At 43.2% G+C, this 19,001-nt stretch overlaps 1 protein-coding gene across 1 annotated transcript in view; it reads left to right on the forward strand.

Annotated features, from left to right (window-relative positions):
* The window catches only part of SNTG1 (syntrophin gamma 1), a 335,406-nt gene that overhangs the window by 36,592 nt on the left and 279,813 nt on the right, over positions 1–19,001 (forward strand). The window contains exon 4 of the mRNA XM_090037318.1: positions 18,157–18,213. Within this exon, the coding sequence (XP_089893444.1) occupies positions 18,157–18,213 (57 nt within the window). The remainder of the gene's footprint in view (positions 1–18,156; positions 18,214–19,001) is intronic.

Genomic DNA, 19,001 nt, shown 5'->3' on the forward strand with positions numbered 1-19,001 from the left:
CTTCATGGCATGCACATTTAATATTTTTCATTTAGCCTGAGGGCTTTCCCTTATAAGCTTTGCCCTCTTTATTTTACTTTATTATAAAAGATAGCAAATGATTTGCTTCATTGATTATCCTGCTCAATTTTATTTGCAGATTAAATGCATAACTCATTAACTGATTTATATCAATGCAGCAATGAGGATTTTTCTTTTCTCTCAGCAGTGCCATTGTTGGGTGAGAGAGTTTTAAGCCCTTTACCCTTCTTTCCTCTGGGATTAACACCAGGTCTTAAATCAATAGGTTCATTCTAACTAAGGATGATTGGCATTTCACAGACTGTTAACTATCCTTTTGTCACAGGCCATTTAAATCATCTTGAATCATGTGCTCCAGTTGTCTAGGCTGATTAGACAGGTCTCAAAAGACTCCTCTATTTTCATCTTTACAGTTTAAGTCTTGAATTGTTGGGTAGGGATTTCTTGCTTGTTTTGGTTTGTTTGTATATATTTATGCATGCGAAATTCTACTGAATATGAATAGCCCACATCCCCTGTTGTATTACAAACCTACTATAAAAGGATGTGATTTTTATCTATATCCAATAATGAATCATGTGCAAAATGTGCAGTAAAAAGATATTTTTAATTGAAAAGAATACTGATAAAGATGCAGATTACTGTGTGTACTTCTTTTTCAGTCGTTATTAATAATTAAAATGAATAATAAAATATATTTTGGATCACATTTTGAACCTTAAAAGTACAGAATAATGTTTTACTTTGGTTCCAGCTCAGCAATTCATGTTTATTTAAGGAAGGACACTTAAACATGTTGTTAACTTTAAAGTGCAGAATATATATGCTTTTGTAAAGTATCTGACTTCAGCATGTACTTAAGTGAATTCTTGATGTAGGTGCTTCAGGTATACTGTTTTTGAAATCATAATGAGGTGCTACTTCACATGAACCAGTTATTCGACTCTAGCCCTTAATTTGATTTACTTACTATGTATTGCAAAAGTGGTTTAATTCCAAGTACTAAGGAGATCTGAAGGACAGTTTTCCTTTTGTTGTATAAGACTTTGAATATATGAGTAGGAAAATAAAATCATTAAAAGAATATAAAATTACAGAGATGGTGCTAACCTTTCAAGAAGGGTATCTCTTGAAGCATCTTTCAACATTATTAGAAATAATTACCCAAGATTACTTCTATGACAGTTCTATCCATATACAGCAATCCTGTAAAAAAGCTCTTGCCCAGGCTTTCATGAATAAGCTCAAATTTCACAGCAGCTCTATACAGCTCTACATATAATAATATTTTCTAGATTTAGTATCATCTGCATTGTGCTGCTGGTAGCCCTCTGATATAGATCTGAGCTCCAGTGCAAAGGCCTGATACTGCCTAACAGCAAGATAAAAAACTGTTGTGGAATACACTGGCCAGAAGGTCATGGTTTCCGTAGCCTAATAGCTCAAATTATTCTCTTTGTCCTTTTCTTTTTTTCATGAGGGTTGGCAGAGGACACCAGGTATGTCCATGGTTATCTATAATGAGCAAAACAGGAAACTGAGACTGGTAATTATGAAAGAAAGACTGATCTGTGGAAAAATTATTGCAATGTAGTGGATTATCACAAAATGTCTATCTATTTTGAGTAGAACATTACTGCAAACTCATGGAGCAATACTTTTTTTTGGAGTATTGGCAGTTGGCAGAAAAACCTCTGTTTGCTGAAGACCTTTAGTGGTACAGTCAGGATTTTCATTCCATTTGGTATAAAACCAAAACAGCTCCATTGTAACAGATATAGTTTGTCTAAGCAAGGAGAGTGAATTGCAGAAAAATAAAGAGGGGTTTTTTTATAGCCGATTCCTAAAATTACTCTGAAATTATACTTGCAAAAGACTTATTTACCGGCTGTTCAAAATAGAAGCAAAATATAACAGATGATAGTAGTGGGTAATAAAATTTCCAAGAACAATGTTCATAATGTCTAGCTCCTCGGTAAAACAAATTCAAATAAAAATGCTAATTCACCTAGATAAAGTGATGAGTTCTAATGTAATTGTTCTTATGTAGTTGTAAATAAGTACAGTCCATTGTAGTTATTTCTGTAATGGTGGTGCTTGGACTGAACCTTGACGAAGTCCTGGTACAAAGTTTCACAGCAGGTGATACTGGTTCCTGTTAGAGGTTTGCTTATAGATTTAGTAGTAGAGCTTCTCCCTCAGAATCCAAACAGCATTGTTCAGGCTGAGCCAGGGATAAAACCTTTCTAGACTGAAATGGGAAAGTTGATTCTCTTTCTCTTTGAATAAGCTACTTATGTGTTGCTGTGGAATAAAGTATTCCATAATTAAATATCTATATTTTTTCATTCAGTGATATAGGATTTTTTGGATAGATTCATAAGAGATTCATGACCTTTAATAACTAATTATCTACAGTCTTGGACATTTTCAGAATAGCAATACTTGGAATAGGATAGTATCTTCCCTCTAAAAAATTTATTGAGTTTGATTTTACACATCATTAAATGTGAGCTGGGAAGAATTATTTTTCCCCATTTTATATATGAGGAAATAGTCCACGAAGAGTAATTTTTCATTTTGTTGGAAAAAAAAATATCTGTGACAGCATTGTTTTAGAAATCAGGTCTCCTGTCTTCCAGTCAGCAGAATTAACCACAATACCACCAATTTAAGGATGAAGAATATAACGTTAAATATAAATGTTGTTTTCTGAGTTGCAGTTTTCTAATTATAAATGCAAGTGAAATAACCATAATCATAGATAAGAGACAGATGATGATTGAATAGAAATGAGCAAATTGTTATAAATAAATAATTTGATAAGTTTTAACCTTTTCTGTTTTCTGTTTCTGGGTAAACAACACAATTTTGTTCAAATTATTAATGTTTTAAAATTATGCTTTTTTTCTATTTACAGTAGAAATGAAGAATATATTACTTGGCTTTAACTGATCAATTGGTCATATACTATTTTGTTTGTTTCCTTCTGTTTTTTACAGTTTGGATTTTCTTTCCATTAATGTTCAAGTGTTGAATTTTAATCTTTACTTTTCAGATGCATTGGTGTCAATAAAATGCAGTTATTTGAACATTTACAAAAAGTGAAGACAGGAGAGGCAGATAAAAGGCACAGCAAATTATTTGAACAAATTATTATGGTATATTTTTCCTTAACATTGTCTCAAACTGTAGAATGATATAAAGAAATACAGTCTGGATTTCTGGTAGGGATTATTGCCAGGTACAGGCCTTATACTTATACCAGTATATGTGATCAGAAACCAGTCTACACCCATAACCACACAGAACTTTAGCACCCATGGACTGATTTAAAAATAGTAGAACCCAGTCTAAGATAGACTTGGATCAATGTGTTGGTAGACTTAAGTGATTTAGGTTGGACTGTTCTATCAAACTTCTGGACCAGATCCCCCCCTGACTCGAGTCAGCTTGTTGTTCTACAGCATACTAGGTGCCTTTGCAGCCTCCTGCTGACCCTCCCCTTGAAGGAAAGTGCACTAGAACTTGGCTTGAACTCAGCTTCTCCAGCTGAGCACTTACCTGGCTCTGCACTTGGGCTGTTACAGAACTGAGAAACCACAGTGGCTGATGCTGAGGCTGGGCGAGAAGGCTGCCTGGGTCCAGTCCTTCTCTGCGTAGTTGTGCCAGCTTGTGAAGGCTGGGTTGACTCCTGCACACCCACCCAAGGACACCTATACCTCTGCAAGCTGGCACAGCTCCAGGGAGCTGGACTAAGCTGCCAGGCATTGCTGAGCGAGGTTTCCTCCATTGTATGCCAGGAGCTGTCATGTCTGTGTCTGATGATGTCGGGGGAGGGCTGCTCTAGCAGCCAATCACAGGTGGCCCAGCCTGAAAAGACCACTGGCATTCATGCGGGAGCATCCCCAACCTTCTGGCCCTCACCCAGTGCAGGCAGCTTCTGTGCTCTCCCCCCTGTCCTCTAAGGGGCAAACATATACTCTGTTCTCTACTGATCTGTTGGCCTGTTCTCTAGAATCTATGAATCTATGATCTAACCTAAGACACCTAGAGTAAAGCATGTAATTTGGATCGCTTCCACCTCAGGCTTTTTGAGTAGCTGTACCTGGTTTACAAGGTTCTTTGGATAAATCTGATATATTTTATTAAACCAACTCAGATAGTTGGAAAAAAATCTTCCTTGCAAGCTTTCAGGCATAAATACCCTTTGTCAGGTAGAGGAAGCATCTGCAGTTGGTCTGTGCTCTTCCTATGACCATAGACCAACACGGCTATAACCTATACCCCTGTACCTGGTCTATAACTTGATGAAAAGCTGAATTCATCCATCAATCATTTTTATTCTGTGTGTTTCTACTGACACAGGAAGCAAAGAAAAGCATTTGTGATAATGTTTTCTGTGTGGTAGGTGTTTGCTGACTAGGAAGTGGACCGAGACTGCCAACTTTTTGTAAAGGCCATCAAAGCCATCAGATATGATAACTTGAGTTCTTTGCCAACCTGAATAGCTTTAAGTGACAACATAGAGCTGACAATTCTAAATACCATTACAGAAAGATAATTCAATCTGCCCTTATTTTTCTAAAGATATTGAAAAACTTCAGTATAACAATCTATTGACATTTAAAAAGATAACTGCCATTTTCTAGGTCAATTTTGAAAGATTAAAATGGCCTGCATGTTCTCACAGGAATAGAATCTTTTCATTTATCAAAAAGTCAAATGTCAAACACACAATATCTAGAAAAGACAAAACATCAGTCACTATTGTATATATATTAAGAGTTTTCTCACTTAGCAGCAAGCTAAAATTGCATATAATAAGGCTTTCCAGGAATTCAGGGGGGTGGTGACCTTGTTGTCTTTCACTTTATATATGAAGCAAAGTTAGTACATGTGAAATACTTGAATTGGCAGTCTTGAACTTACTGCTTGCCTTTGTATACAACTCAGTAATTGGAATGAGTGATTGTAGTAATGGTCAGACATAGAAATGTTAACTTTTCCGGAGTGAAAACCAGCAGAGACCCAAATGCATGCACTGCTCCAATAAAGCCAATATGAACTACTGATACCACACTTTAATCCAGCTAACCTGTTTTTTATCCAGCTAACCTGTTGGCCTATACCAGTCAACCTCTATGCCCAGTCAAAGTGTAATGGAGCTGTGGTCTCTACTGTTCCAGTAACTCGATCTTTTCCCATATGCAATCCCTGGTTGCCCAGGCTGCCTCCATAACTTGTGAACTGAACATAGCTAATGAGAAAGGAAGGTATCATTCCAAAATTGCAGTAACTATTGCATGAATTTGCAGAAGTTATAACAAAAAACAATTGTTTCCTTTATGTAATTACTTTTCATGTCGTAAGTAGTCTAGGACAAACATTTTCTCGCTATATATCAAGTCTGGCATTTGTGGCAACTGTTATATTCTTTTAAAAGAATTCAAAGAAATTAAAGGAAAACCCAGAAAAAGAAACCAAGGGATCTGCTAAACATTCAAATTAAAACTAAGTAGAAACCAGCTATAAAGTTATTACACATTTTCAAGCCCTAACTTTATAGCTGGTGGCTCTTTTTGTAGCTGGGTAGTCATCATTGTGTGATAATTGTATTGCACATGTGGCTGATCTAAATGTATTGTGCAAATAAACAGTTAATTGTGTGATAATCACTTTGAACTTGTGGCAAGTCTAACTTTGCATGTGTGGCTAGTCTTAAATTATTGAGGGATTAACCAGTTAATTTCATCATCTATGTAATGTGTAGCAGAGGCCTAAAGCAACTTCCCTTTGCAAAATGGAAAATGCAGTTGTCTTGGGTGGAGTGATAGTGCTAGCACTGGTAGGTGCTAAATTACTTTAAATTGTAAACACAGAAGTATTTTAACTTCAAATGTCAGTGAAGCTAAAGCTTTGATGTGCTTGTCAACATAGCCAATACATTTGTCTATCAGTTTATTGCATTCTTCTAATCTATTCGTCTTTTCCCACATATGGGTCATTCTCTCCCCACCCCAATCTTCCCCATGGTAGCTCACTTCTCTAGGTGCAGTTTCATATTTACCAGTTTTTTTTTTTATGTATTCATTCTTTAACTTTGATAACAACTTTTTTTGTGTTCCTTATGTACTCTTATTCTTCCTATCAGACTGAGAATTTATAGAGCAGAATTCTACCCTAATCATAGGTGTTTCAAATTGAAAATAGCATCTATGTGGTTTAACATAAAGAATGAAATAGATTTGGAAAATCTGTAAAACTATGTAAAAATGCATAGAAATCATGCTTAGGGTTGGAAGGGAACCCAGGAAATCATCTAGTCCAACCCCCTGCTTAAAGCAGGACCATCCCCAACTAGATCATCCTAGCCAAGACTTTGTCTTGTCAGCTCTTAAAAACTTCAACAACCTCTCTAAGTAACCTGTTCCAGTGCTTTACTAATCTTGTAGTGAGAGAGATTTTCCTAATACCTAACCTAAATGTCCTGAAACTTAAGTCCATGGCTCCTTATTCTGTTGCCTGCCAACACTAAGAGTAGTTTAGCCTCTTTGGAACCACCCTTCAGGTAGTTGAAGGCTATGATTTAAATCAATCCTCAGTCTCTCATCTCCATACTAAGTGAGCCCGGTTCCCTCAGCCTCTAAGTCATGTGCCCCAGCCCCCTAATCACTTTCATTGCCCTCCACTGGACTTTCCTCAAGTTGGCTATATCCTTTCTGTAGTGGGGGCCCCAAAACTGGATGAAGTACTACAAATGCCAAATAGAGGGGAATAATCACTTCCTTTGATCTGCTGGCAGTGATCCTACTAAGGCAGTCATGTATACCAGTTGCCTTCTTTGCAACTAGGGCACACTCTTGGCTCATACTCAGTTATTTGTCCCACTACCTCCCAGCTTGGTGTCTTCTGCAAACTTGCTGAGGGCATACTTCATCCCATCTTCCAGGTTATTGATGAAGATACGAACAAAACCAGCTTTAGGACTGACCCATGAGACACTTCACTTTGGTACCGGCTGCCAACTAGACATCAACCCATTCATTGCTGCTCTTTGAGATGGACAATTTGGTCAGTTTTCTGTCTACCTTAATGTACATTCATCCAACATATGCTTCATTAGCTTGCTTGGAAGATTGGTGTGGGAGGCTATATCAAAAATCTTGGTAAAGTCAAGGTATTCCATGTCCACTGCTCTCCCTTATTCTATAGAGCCAGTCATTTCATCATAGAAAGAAATCAGATTGGGCAGGCATGACTTGTCCTTGGTGAATTCATGTGGACTGCTCCTAATCACCTTTTCCTACAGGTGCTTATAAATTAATTCCTTGAGGATATGCTCCATGATTTTTTCAAGGACTGAGGGGAGGCTGACTGGTGCTGGCCTCCATTGGACCAGGTAAATGAGGTCATAAGGGCTATATAAGTTAAGGACTGCCCAGGAGGTGGGGCAGTTGCCATGATGAAAACTCAGAGAGAGAGAAGAGCTGGACCATCTGAAACTTACTCTCTCTCTCTCAAAACTCATGATCAGTGAACTGCCTGCCTCCAGAGGGAATCTACACCTGCCTGTGGATGATACTTGTGAGTAGGCTACCTAAGATCTAACTAGATATATAGCTTGCAGTAACTCAGATGAGTGATCAAAGGCTACTCCAGCCACCCTGTTTGCTCCATGGGATTTCTCTGATACTACTCAACTCTGTACCCTATTCCAACCCTACTCCTTGTAACCAATAAAGTTCTCTTTTGTACCTAGCATGAGAGACTTATTGGGAGTGGGTCTAGATTATGTCTTGGGGTCCCCTTGGTTTGGCTAAGGGAGACTACTACTTGTGCTTCCGACTGAGGGAAGCATCCCAAGTTCTTGAAATGAGTCAAATATCCTTGAGGGCTACTAGGCCAGTGTTTTCCAGGGAACACCAGGCCAGGATCAAGCCGGTCCCTGGGTGGTGGCAGCAATACCCCCAGGCTGGCAGGTGTGCTTCAGGAAGGAGGGTCGGCCAGACATGAGGTACCCCCAGGGAGGCACTTAGACCCTGGAAAGTGGTTGGGCACAGTGAGGTGGGTGGCTGAGCACAGGAGCACCCCCCTACTGGCCCTCCACAGTCCCTAACCTGTTTTTTGCCACTGTGGCTTGCTTACCTCCTCCCCAAACTGTGATCCCAGGTGCTGTAGTCTGGAAGCTGATGTTGCCTGTGAAGACTGAGGTAAAAGAGGCATTGAGTATTTCAGCCTTTTGCACATCATCTGTCACTAGCTTGCCTCCACCATTCCGTAAGAGGGCCACACTTTCCCTGGTCTTTCTCTTCTTGTTGATATACTTGAAGAAACACTTCTTGTTACCCTTCACATCCCTTGCTAGCTGCATACTCCAACTGCACTTTGGCCTTCCTGATTTTATTACTGCATGCCCAAGCAATATTCTTATATTCCTCTCTAGTTGTTGGTCTAAGCTTCCACTTCTTGCAAGTTTCCCTTTTTGTGATTTAGTTTACTGAAGTAATTCCCTGATAAGCCAAGCTAGTTTTTTGCCATACCTTCTGCTGGTCTTCCTGTACATCAGGATGGTCCATTCCTGTGCCCTCAGTAAGGTTTCTTTAAAAAACATACCGGTCTCCTGGACTCCCTTTCCCCTTAGACTGGCTTCCCAGAGGTGCTGCCCATCAATTCTCTGAGTGAGTTGAAGTCTGCTTTTCTGAAGTCCAGGGTCCTTACTCTGCTGCTATTATTCCTTTCTTTCCTCAGGATCCTGAACTCAATCATCTTCTGGTCACTGCTGCCCAGATGGCTATCCACTTGTACTTTCCCCGCCAATTCTTCCCTGCTTGTGCGCAGAAGGTCAAGAAGAGCATGGCCCTTATCTGACCAATACTTGCACCAGAAAGTTGTACCCAACCCTCTCCAAAAACTTCCTAGGTTGCATGAACACTGCTGTATCTTCCAGCAGATGTCAGGGTGATTGAAGTCCTCATGACAGCCAGGGCCTGTGATTGGGACATTTCTGATAGCTGTTTGAAGAAATCCTCATACACCTTATCCTCCTGGTTTGGTGGTCTATTTCCTAGGTTCTGTGCATATATGTAGAGACCTGAGATAACTAGCCATTGCCCTACTTTCTGAGGAAGAATGAGAAGTTCTCCTCTTTTCCCCCATCCTGCTTGTGCTTCCTCCAGATCACTTCCCCACTTACCTCAGGGCTTTGGTCTCCATCCCTAGTGGACCTAGTTTAAAGCCCTCCTCGCTAAGTTAGCAAGTCTGTCTGCAAAGATTCTCTTCCCTCTCTTTGTTAGGTGGGTCCTGTCTCTTCCTAGTAATCCTTGTGCTCGGAACAATGTCCCAGGGTCAAAGATGCCAAAGCTTACTGATGATACCATCTGCACAGCCATGCATTGATTTGCAGGATGTGTCCATTCCTGCACATGCCCTTCTTTCTTGACATGAAAGATTGAGGAGAACACCACCTAAACACCTGTCCCCTTCACCCTTCCATAAACAATGTAGACAGAAGTGAAGCTTCTCCCTGTAACTCAGAACACTTTGATCCCCCAGACCAAACAGAAGTTCACTGTTGCTTCCAGGGGGGAGGGGAATTTAGCTTCTGGCTTCCAGTCTGCAGCTAGTTTCTCCTAATAATGGCCCAACCTCAGCCTGTCCCTGTTTCAGAATGGGAGGGGGGAAAGTGAGAAGTGGAAGCTTGTTCTAGGCATCCTCTACCCAGCTCTGGAGGGTAGAATAGGTGAATTGGAGATCCTCCACCTCATTGTGGCTCCAATATGCCCTCTCCACCTCCCAGTGGGACTTGAAACCCTCCCTAGACTGAACTTCCTCTGCTCTCTAACCCCCTTCCCTTTTGAAAACAGCTCGAGAATGGGAGGCAGCGTAGATAGAAGTTACAGAAGACACTCTATTTTGAAACGTTTTCTTCTGAAACCAATATGGTCATTGCATGGCACAGAACACATGTCAGGGCAGAACTGAGAACTGTCATGGTGGTTGCATGGCACAGAGCACATACCAAGGCAGAGATGAAAAACAGGGGGTTTGTGGGGTCAGGAGAACTGAGGCACAATGAAGTGGCCACCCGGCAGTGGTGCGGCATTTGTCTGGTGTGAGGGGGGGAAGAACACCTATGGGGGGAGACCCATTAGCATCAGCTCACCTTGGTCTGCATTTAAGGTTATGTAAAGTGGTTTTTATATAATTATTTAAAGCATTTTGGTCTGAAATTAAATAAAAGAACTGGAAACAGGGAGACACAATAAGGGATTGGAGATACTCTGTTCCCCAGGGTGCCTCCTGGGGTAACAAGGAACAACAATTATAAAATGACAGAGAGCATATTTAAGCTAGATATCAGGAATAATTTCTTCATGGTAAGGAGGGCCAAAATTTGGAATGGGCTTCCAAGGCAGGTAGTACTTTCCCCTACCTTGCGGGTTTTTAAGAGAAGGCTGGATAGGCACCTGGCTGGGGTCATCTGACCCCAGCACTCTTTTCTGCCTTTGGTAGGGGGTCAGACTCAATGATCTGTTGAGGTCCCTTCCAACCCTAGCATCTATGAATCTATGAAAAAAATAGACTTTCTCAAATCATTTTTTAATAAATTAACAAATAAATTGTGGGTGGTGGTAGAGGTCTGGGCCCTGATGAGCCCCCTAGCTGAGCCCAGCTGGTTGACCCCATACCAGCCTGTTCCAGTGGCACTGCCCTTTCATGGGAAGGCTGTGGGGAAGCCAGGACTGGGTCAGGAGTAGCTGGGTCATATAGGCTGGAGTGGAACTGCTGAAGTATGGGGGGCACTGCACGTTCCCATCCTGACCAGGAAAGGGGAAATGGGCTGGCAAGAACCAGCTACCTGCAACAAACCCTTCTGAGTTTCCAGTGGTCCCATCCAAGGTGGGTGAGTTTAGGGGGACCCCAGTTTTCCTCCCATGAGTCCTCCATGGTTTCACCCATCATAGGATGGAATGCACTGGTGAGCAGCACTCAGGTGACTGGCTCCACACTGGCTGCCTGAAAACAGCCCTGCCAAACAGGACCTCAGGCTTCCCACTCCATCCCAGCCCCCATTCTTGGGGCTGCCCGTGCCTTTAGTACCAGTGCAAGGAGAACTTCAATTAAGCTCACTTTACCTGAAATAGAACATTTCACACAAGAACATGGCCTTTTCCCATGTTCTTTCCTGCCCAGGTTGGTAGAGTAAGGCTTTCCCTTGAGCACCCTCAGGTCCAGTCCTGGATGGAGGGGGGCTAGAAGGCTGAGGGGTGTAGGCACAGAAGGCGTGCTTCCCCATATCCTTGGATAGGATAACCCCTGGCACCTGGGAGTGGAGCTACAGGGTGGCCATGTCAGAGGCCATAAGACAAGACCTTGGAGCCAGAGGAAGTATGCTTTTCCCAGCTTTAGTGTCTTGATGCACTTAAGCCTGATAGCCCCCTTCTTAGTGTGGAGCCCCAAGGAGGTGAGACCCTGGAGCCAGGAAAACCGTGCTTCCCCTAACCCCAGGGTCTTTCCACCTGCCAGATCCCCACAGGGCTTAACAGGTACAGATCTTAGCATCCACATGATCAGCTGCATGATCTCAGGTTAATTGAGCCCTGGAGGCTCCATGCTTATCATGGATCCCCCAGGTAGGGATACCATGTGGCCAGGAGAAGCAAGGTTTCCCATGCTGCACCATCTCCCTTGAATAGAGCCCCAGTGGCTCCAAGCTAAGCCCAGAACCCCCATGAAGTGAGATCATGCAACTCTCTGCCATTAAGCACTAAGAAGGCTGTTCTCAGTATATAAAAAAAGGCGGGGGGTGCATGGAGACCACTAGAGATTTGGAGGGTGGGAAGGGGCAGAAAGGCTGGGAGCTATGTATCCTAGGATACTAGAAGAATCAAAGTAAGGCATTGTATTTCCCCAGAACATCCAGACAGTACCGTGGAATGACCTGGGCAAAACAAATAAAAAATAAACCTCATCTGAAGTGGCATATCTTTAACTCTCGCATGACAGTAAGGAGCCACAGAATTATGACACATATATAGTGGAATAATTTTGTGGCTAATTTCTCCCCTTATGCCATTAATTGCTTGAATGTGTGACAACCTAAGATGTAATCAACTAGTTAATAATATCTTAAGTGTAATGTATAGACGGAGCCTTTGAAACCTTCAGAGGATACTTATGGTGCTTTAACACTCCTTAGCTAATGGCTGTTCTTGTTTTAAATGCTTTTACGCCATTTTAAGGTAACTTGGGCCAAGGCCCTGAGGTCCCCATGATGAAGACACTAATATATGTGTTTAGCTTTGGGCATAGAAGTAGTTCCATTGATATCCTATTAAAATCAGTTCTTGTACCATTAAGTTGAGCATGTATGCATGCTTGGGATGTAAATTAATATAAGTGCAAAAATGGTGTAACAACTCTAAATAAAAAATGTATGTGCTAGGATGATGATGTCTGTAACAGGAGGGCATGGTAGTTGGGAAGAAAAATGGCACTCAGTTGGCACGTTTGATGGTTGATATGCATACATAGGGCTCTATACTGATAATGGAAAATACAGAATAATATAAATGAGCATAGTATAAATGTGACTAAATAGTTAGGTCTCAAACATTATGGCACTGTTTATTGAAAATCAATGGTACTACATTTATTATATTAAATATCCAGTATATTAATTTAAAACCAGGTACTATAGAAAAGAAACAATCTCTTCCTCATGGATTTGCTCCTGCTCCCTGGGGCCTTGCCCCACCTCATGCTTCCTGCAGGGGGAGCTGGAGACCTGTGGCCACCAGCCATCTTTAAAATACAGTCCTGCACTCTGCATCTGAGCCACCTGCTTCCCTATCCCAGAGCAGCATACAGAGTGTAGCGGCAGCATGCAGCAGGACTGTCGCCACAGCCTTGACTTGCTACTTCAGGGCTGTTCCAACCCTAAGCCATGGCAGTGATGTCCATGAGACCAGGCTCCTGCTGACCATCATGCTGGCCCTGCTCTCCCACCATGAGGATGACCTTGGCCCTAGTGGCCCTGTAGTGCCACGCAGACACCAGGCTTAGCTCCCCATGGAATCCTAGGCCCCTACCACTATGCTGCTGCCACCTGGACCCTGGCAGGGATGACACCAATGCATGAATTCCACCACTGGGGTTGTCCATGACCTGCCTGGCTTCAGCCCCACTGCCTTTGGGCCTGGCCAGCCAGCCAGTATTGGTGGCTGGATGTTGTCCAGACCATCTGGGATGATAAGCATTGGTTTGAGTCCTTTTACATGATCTGTGCCACCTTCCAGGACTTTCCAGAGCATCTCCATCCTCACCTGGAGCAGCAGGACACCACCATGTGACAGTCCCTCCCCACAGAGACCCAGCTGGCCATCACCCTGCTCAAGTTGGTCACACCCACCAGCCTCCACTACATCAGCTACCTATTCATCATGGGCAAGGTGACTGCCAAGGAAGTTGCCCTGGAGGAGTGTGCCACCCTTCAGAATATGCTGAGGCATCATTGGCAATCCCTCAAAATCAAGGATGAAGTCAGTTAGGTTCGATGGGTTCTCAGGTGACTGAGGAGCCAGATTCTGGAAGCACACATAGATTCTGGAAGATTCTGGGGGCATGTTGTTTCACAGGGGAGTGGGATTCAGAGCCCTGGGTTGGTCTCCTTCTCATTCCTCCACTGCTGCTGTTCTGTCTTAGTATCAATTCGCTGGGCCTCAAAGTGGAGCGCACCTTGGTGGATCAGGTGGATCACCACCTGCCTTGAGGTTGATAAGGCCAACATCCCCCAGGTCATTGCCACAGCATGTGTGCTACATAGCATCTGTGAGGCCCAGGGGGAGCTCTTCCATAAGCACAGCAGGAGGAAGATGCCTGGTACCAGGAGCACTAGCATTGCTCCTTCCACTGAGGCCCCAAGTAAGCTTTACACCTGCCAGTGGGGATTAGGATACTGGGTGTGAGGCACTGGCTAACCACCTCCTCTTGCACTCTTCAATCAGTATAGCCCACCTGTACTGCTGCCCATGGAGCCCTGCCCCACTGCCCATCCTTACCACAGTCACTACAGAAAAGCAGTTTAGTCCCCTCCACAGTAACAGACCTCCCCCGCCTTCTCCACATCAGAGCTCATTCCCCCTCCCCAAAGAACCTCTCTCTCTTGCCCTCTCCCCACAGATCCCTTCCACCACCCACCCCACCCACCACCAATAATATTTGCAGTGTGGGCTGTATGTGAGCCTTCCGGGGGTGGGGAGCCATGGGCTAGGGGAACCTGGAAGTGGAGCCTGGGGATATGCAGCCAGCACCCGAGCCCTGGCTGCTCCCCTACAGAATGCTGAGGCAAGGCCAATGGGTGGGGAACTCACCTGTGGTGATGGCGGGTACTGCTCAGCTGGTGTGCCTATCTTCCCCTCCTGCATCTGGAGGGCTGGGACAGCATATCCTGTGCATGGTCCTGACCCCACTGCAGGCAGCTTCTGCTCCACAGCTGTGTGGAGCTGGGGTGAGCAGGGGGAAAGTTTGGGTGGAAGGGGACCCAGGGTGGGGTCCAGGGCAGGAGTTCCTGGCCAGTGGAGGTACTGCTGCACCTTAGCCCAGGCCCATTGGGGGATGGGGACTACTTCTGTGTAGTGTTGAGCTTCCAGGGGGAAGGAAAGGCTAGGGCCAGGGGCAGGGCAGAGATCAGCATGGAGGACAATGTCTAGCACCCAATGGTCCTTATCCATTGCCCCCACTTCCCTGGTCACCAGGACAGGCACCAGCCTCCATATACCACTCCTCTGGGGCCAGGAGCCTCTTCCAGAACTCCTGGTCTGCCTGGTCCCACTGCCTGTCCCTGGCTTGCTTGTGTCAGTCCCTGGTGTCCTCGCAGGCAGTGTTTTCCACCTGCCAAGTCTGCAAGCCTGTCAGGCACTCCTCAGTCACTGTGACCAGCTGGTTCAGCAGCTGGGTCTGGTCCTTGGTCTTGCACTGCTGGAGCTGGTGCATCCACAGGGCACCAGCTGAGGCTGCCAATGATTCTGATGGAACATCCCAGTTGTCACCTGGTACCTCTCCCCTGTGTGCAGCTGCAGGGCCTACAGAGCCAGGAGAAAGAGGTTGTTTGTGACAGCTTGCATCATTTCTGAAATAAGATGCTTTGTACCAGGGGGCTGTGCAGTACACAGACCATGGTAAGTCAGCTGGGCAGGCCCTGGCTCAGGCAGCCACTGGCCAAGCCTCCTGTCACTGCCCATACCCTAGAGGAGCTCATGGTCCAGACAGAAATGTGGGGCAGGGGCCAGGACTGGGGCTGGGGCTAGTGCATGGAATGGGAGGGCCATCCCCCCACTGTGAGACCATGGCAGGCATCCCCAGTGATTTGAGTCAATTCCAGCTGGTGGCAAGGACTTGTGGCTCCTGACAGTGTTCTGGGTTGCAGCAGCATGGCATTTGGATGCCTTGGCAGGGGGGCCCTCTTGGGAGGAGTTGGTGGTGACATGGCCGGCCTGTTGGGAATGAGCACACAGAACTGTTGGGGAAGGTGCTGGCTTAGACTCCCTGAGCTACTGGAGGAGGCCAGAGGCTAGGAGCTCAGTGTTATGGGCTTCTGGAGGCCTGAGGGCCCCCCCAGGTTATTCATCTCTGTGGGTGCCAGGCCATAGTGGAGGCTTGGGCAGGCTGCCTGTGCTTGAGTACATAGCATGGCTCAGGCCAGGGTCTCAGGGCATGAGGATGTCATCCAGCTGCTGCATAAAGGACATAGACTTGCAAGTAGCCTTCAACCACTGGTTGTGGTCAGTGACCATGATCCACTATGTGCACAAGGCCTTGCATTTTATGTGGCATTGATGCACTGACTGGTTGTCCCTATGCTCTGACATGTGACTCGACAGCCCCTCATAGATACGTGCATTGGAGCACCTGCTCTTCACAAACTGGGTGAGCAGCTTGGCCTCACTCCACAGCACGATGAGGTGTGCAGTCTCCTCCTGGGACCAGCTGGGGCTATGGGAAGTGATATGTGGCTTCAGACAAGAATCTCCTAGCTCTGAAGCTGAGCTGAGGCTGCCCCCAGTTTTGAGGCTGCCCAGGAGAAAATTTGCATTACTGTTCAGTAAGTAATTACAAGTAAATTTGCTACTTGTATATTCAGGTAGCACATTTTCTCACAAATAGAGTTATTTACTGTTCAGTAAGCATCTGTATGTGTAGATATGGATGCTTACTGTGCCATAATTTGCTCTACTGTTCAGTAAAGCATCTCATTTAGACATGCACAGTGAGTGTGATCTGGAGTTGCATGTTTGCAATCCCCAGTTTATGATGATAAGGTAGCTCTTGAGGTATGAAAGATCTACTTTTATTCATTATCATTTGGGCAAAAGAAAACTATTTTTTCCTCTTTAATGCTGTAGGTTTTGAGGGGGGGGGACGTTATTTGTTTTTTGGGTGTTTTTGTTTTTTTGGTTTTTGTCTTCCTCCAAGGTACTAGGATATTGGTCACAGCTAATGTTGGGAATTTTGTACTGGAATCTACTGATGTTCCTGCTGGGTCTTAAAAAATTCAGAAGTTCCTAGCTAAAGAAACTACTCTTTCATTCAGGTCATAACAACCACCAAATTTGGTATCTGGAAGGAAATTTTCCCTTAGACAAATTGGCATGGACTATAAGGGGGAACTGCCTTCTGTAGCTTGGGACATGGCCATTTTTCCTGGCATCTCTTGGGCATGTATTGACTAACAGGCTGTCCCTGTTGTTGCAATGCCCTTGGCATTGGCAGTGCCCTTGTTTCCTCTGATTTTACCTATAGCATGTGTTGTGCCTTGTAATTGTGTGAGAGGGATTTAAGTGACACATAAGAGTTAACAGATGCCTGTAAATATAGAGGAATGTACACAATGTCTTAGGAGATCCCTACCAGTCCTGTGTTCCTATGAAGTAGATACTGGGCAAGTCTACATGTGCCCCCCACAATGCCATTATTACTTTTGGAAGTACTAAATGATGGTTCAGTAACAGCCGTTACTGCACCGTAATTTTTAGATGCTACATTGCTGTAGCAGTGCACAGATATTTGTATATGCTACGTTGCTGTAGTAATGTGCTATAATGAGGTAGGCCATCACTATGGCGGTGTAGCACAGGCATCACTGCTCAACACCACTTCATTGCTGTAGCGATAAGCTACATTTCTGTAGCGCATCGTTACAGCTACATAGTGTCATGTATAGACAGGTCCACATAGTGCTTCTGGAGAACTACTGCTTCTGTAGCATTAGTAGGTGTGGTATAGATAGCTTATATAGATCAGTACAGGGATGCTTGTTTACCACTTTCACACACACACAAAATAAGATTTAAGCATGCCCTTAATTTACATAGGATATCACCAGAATAATTTGCTTTGGAGCTGGATACAGCATAGTGATGAATTAAATTTGGATTACTAAGGGTATAATTTTAAACTATATAAAATAAATAACATGCACATGTGTAAATATGTGTGTAAGATCCATATCACTAAATTTTATTTTGAGACAGAAAAATATCAACAATTGTGTGTGTGTGTGTGTGTGTGTGTGTGAATCTATGTGAGTGTGCATCTCCATGTATGGTATATGGGTATAACTGATCATATGGTTTTCAGTATTAACTGAAATACTACATTTGTTCCAAGAGTAAATGTGGGTAGCAGGAACCTCAAAAATATTTTCTACTTGTGTACTTTTACAAATATAAATATCTAGGATGGCTGCCACCGAGCAGTTCTGCACATTAAATATAAAGAAGGTACAGTGGATGAAGAAAAATGTGAAGTCAATACTGGAATCTGTGGTGACATATTGGCAAAGTTCAGTTACTCATTGCTATTAAATTCAGCAATGTCATTCAATAGGAATGAAATCTTTAGCTAGAAAAAATAAATACATGAGCTTTAGTTTAAGATAAGGTTGCCTTTTTCAGACATTCAAGCTTCCAGAATTTATCAGTTTCTTCAGATTTTGTACTCTGGAATTCACAGATTTATTATGACAAGAAAAGATAGTGTGGGAAGGGGGCTAGAAACAACCCATTGACATGTGAATGTAGATATTGTGGCAGAAAATATTAAAACTAACTGAACTTGATCTAACTTTTTCAGGAAAGAACAGTAACAATTAGAAGACAAACTGTAGGAGGATTTGGATTAAGTATAAAGGTAATATACATTTTTTCCTATTGTTCCACAGGTTACACAAGAAATGCCTTTGTCTTCTACTTATAATTTGCCCTCATTAAAATACATATTTCAAAACACTTGAAACAATAGAGCAAATACGTTCTAAAGGGTTTAGTTAAAATATTTATTTACTTTCACAATAGGGCAATCAGCAGAAATTCTGCCTGGTGAAATGGAAGGCAGAGCAAAGTGCATCCCCTTAAGATTCAGGCTTAGCCCTCTCTAATAACATTTCATACAAGAATTACAAAAGGTGTGCAATAGCACAGACTGTTCTTTTGTTCAACAGAACTCTAATTTAAGTGCTTATTACTGAATGCTAAGTTATGGTGGCAGGCATGTGGAACAGCCAATGAGTTTATCATCAATTCTCTTACATAGAATATCACATTAATTCACTTTCATTCATTAATAAGACAGAAAGTATTATTGTTTCCTCACACTGTTTATTTTGCTGTAGGTCAGGGAACAGCAGCAATTTATCATACAACTTTATTTTTCCACACAGGGAGATATAAGGAACATTAATAGTGTTGGTGGACTCTTTTCCTTTAAAACAAGAAAGAGTTAATCATTTTGAATATCTTACCTCAACCTTGAATCTTAGTGTATGCAACACAGAATTAATTTTATCTTTCTTCTAAACACAGCACTCCTCAGCTTTAAGATAGCAGTGGGAAGAATCAGGCATACTTCACATGAATGCAAAAGAGCTTTAAGTTATGCATATGAAGTGGGAGTATAGACTTTTTTGTGAATAGCTGCTA

The sequence above is a fragment of the Crocodylus siamensis genome, chromosome 3 (assembly GCF_052110815.1).
Source record: "Crocodylus siamensis isolate JL-2025a chromosome 3, ASM5211081v1, whole genome shotgun sequence".
Taxonomy (NCBI): domain Eukaryota; kingdom Metazoa; phylum Chordata; order Crocodylia; family Crocodylidae; genus Crocodylus; species Crocodylus siamensis.